General features: G+C 34.2%; 1 protein-coding gene across 1 annotated transcript; it reads right to left on the reverse strand.

Annotated features, from left to right (window-relative positions):
* Positions 1-441: 441 nt before the first annotated feature.
* Positions 442-966, reverse strand: LOC140919153 (secreted RxLR effector protein 161-like; the record flags this gene model as incomplete). The annotated part of the gene is made up of 3 exons (XM_073364721.1): positions 882-966; positions 599-783; positions 442-501 (listed from the first exon to the last, which is right to left on the reverse strand). Coding segments are annotated over exons 1-3 (330 nt in total), but the record flags the coding sequence as incomplete, so codon positions are not given.
* Between the last annotated feature and the right edge of the window lie 47 nt (positions 967-1,013).

Genomic DNA, 1,013 nt, shown 5'->3' on the forward strand with positions numbered 1-1,013 from the left:
TGTTAAAGTTGTGAAAAGGTTCAAATTTTAACTAAGTTTAAAAAGTTTGAGCAAAAATTTAGATTGAAATTAAAATGTTTAGAGTTTAAAATGTTACTCTTTTAGTTACTCTCAGATTGAGTTTAAAAAGAAAAAGTTTAGAGTATTTTATTAACTCAAACTTTTGGTGCTTTAATATTCGAGTGTGTGTATGTGTGAAAAAGATATGATTTTCGGTATACGATCCTATCTTTTGCAAGGCTACTTATACGGGGAGGGTAGTGAGGAAAAGCAGAAGAGTTGGGACAATATATCTCATGGAGCCTTTCTCCACATAGTAAAAGAGCCCAATAGCCAACATATCTCTCCTTCAAGACTACATGGAGATCATCGTCAAATCGGCGATATCACAACAAGTCTCAAACTTCCCTTTTGGTAATACTTTAGTCATCATATAATAACCATTAAATAAGTATGAACTTTAGCCAACTCCAACAACTTAGCTTCCAAAACATCACATATCTAATGATACCTCACATCAATGTGAAATGTCGAATTCTTACCAAGTTGAGTAACACTTTAACAATCGATAAATAATACATAATTGTCATGAATAAACCCAAGCATCGGTAATGGCAATGAACTTTGCCTCAGTTTTACACAATGCTACACATTTATGCAATATGGATTGCCAAGCCACAACTCCCTCTACAAATTTAATCATGTAGCCGGAAGTGGACTTCCCCGAGTAAATATCTCCAGTCATATATGAGTTATAGTACTCCACCAAAATAAATTTTTCACCTCCAAAACAAAGCCTCATACATGCAGTACCATAAATATACCTCAAAATCCATTTTAATGCTCTCTACCTAGATTTCAAAAAAATCTATTGATTGTACCAACAACTTGCGCAATATCTGGCCTTGTACATATCATTGCATGCATCAAACTACGCACAACAGACGCATAAGGAACTCGATCCATGTCTCTTTTCTCATCTTCACTAGAAGGAATTTGTTTAGAACTCAACT

This window comes from Cicer arietinum, unplaced genomic scaffold (genome assembly GCF_000331145.2).
Source record: "Cicer arietinum cultivar CDC Frontier isolate Library 1 unplaced genomic scaffold, Cicar.CDCFrontier_v2.0 Ca_scaffold_5346_v2.0, whole genome shotgun sequence".
NCBI classification, from domain to species: Eukaryota; Viridiplantae; Streptophyta; class Magnoliopsida; order Fabales; family Fabaceae; genus Cicer; species Cicer arietinum.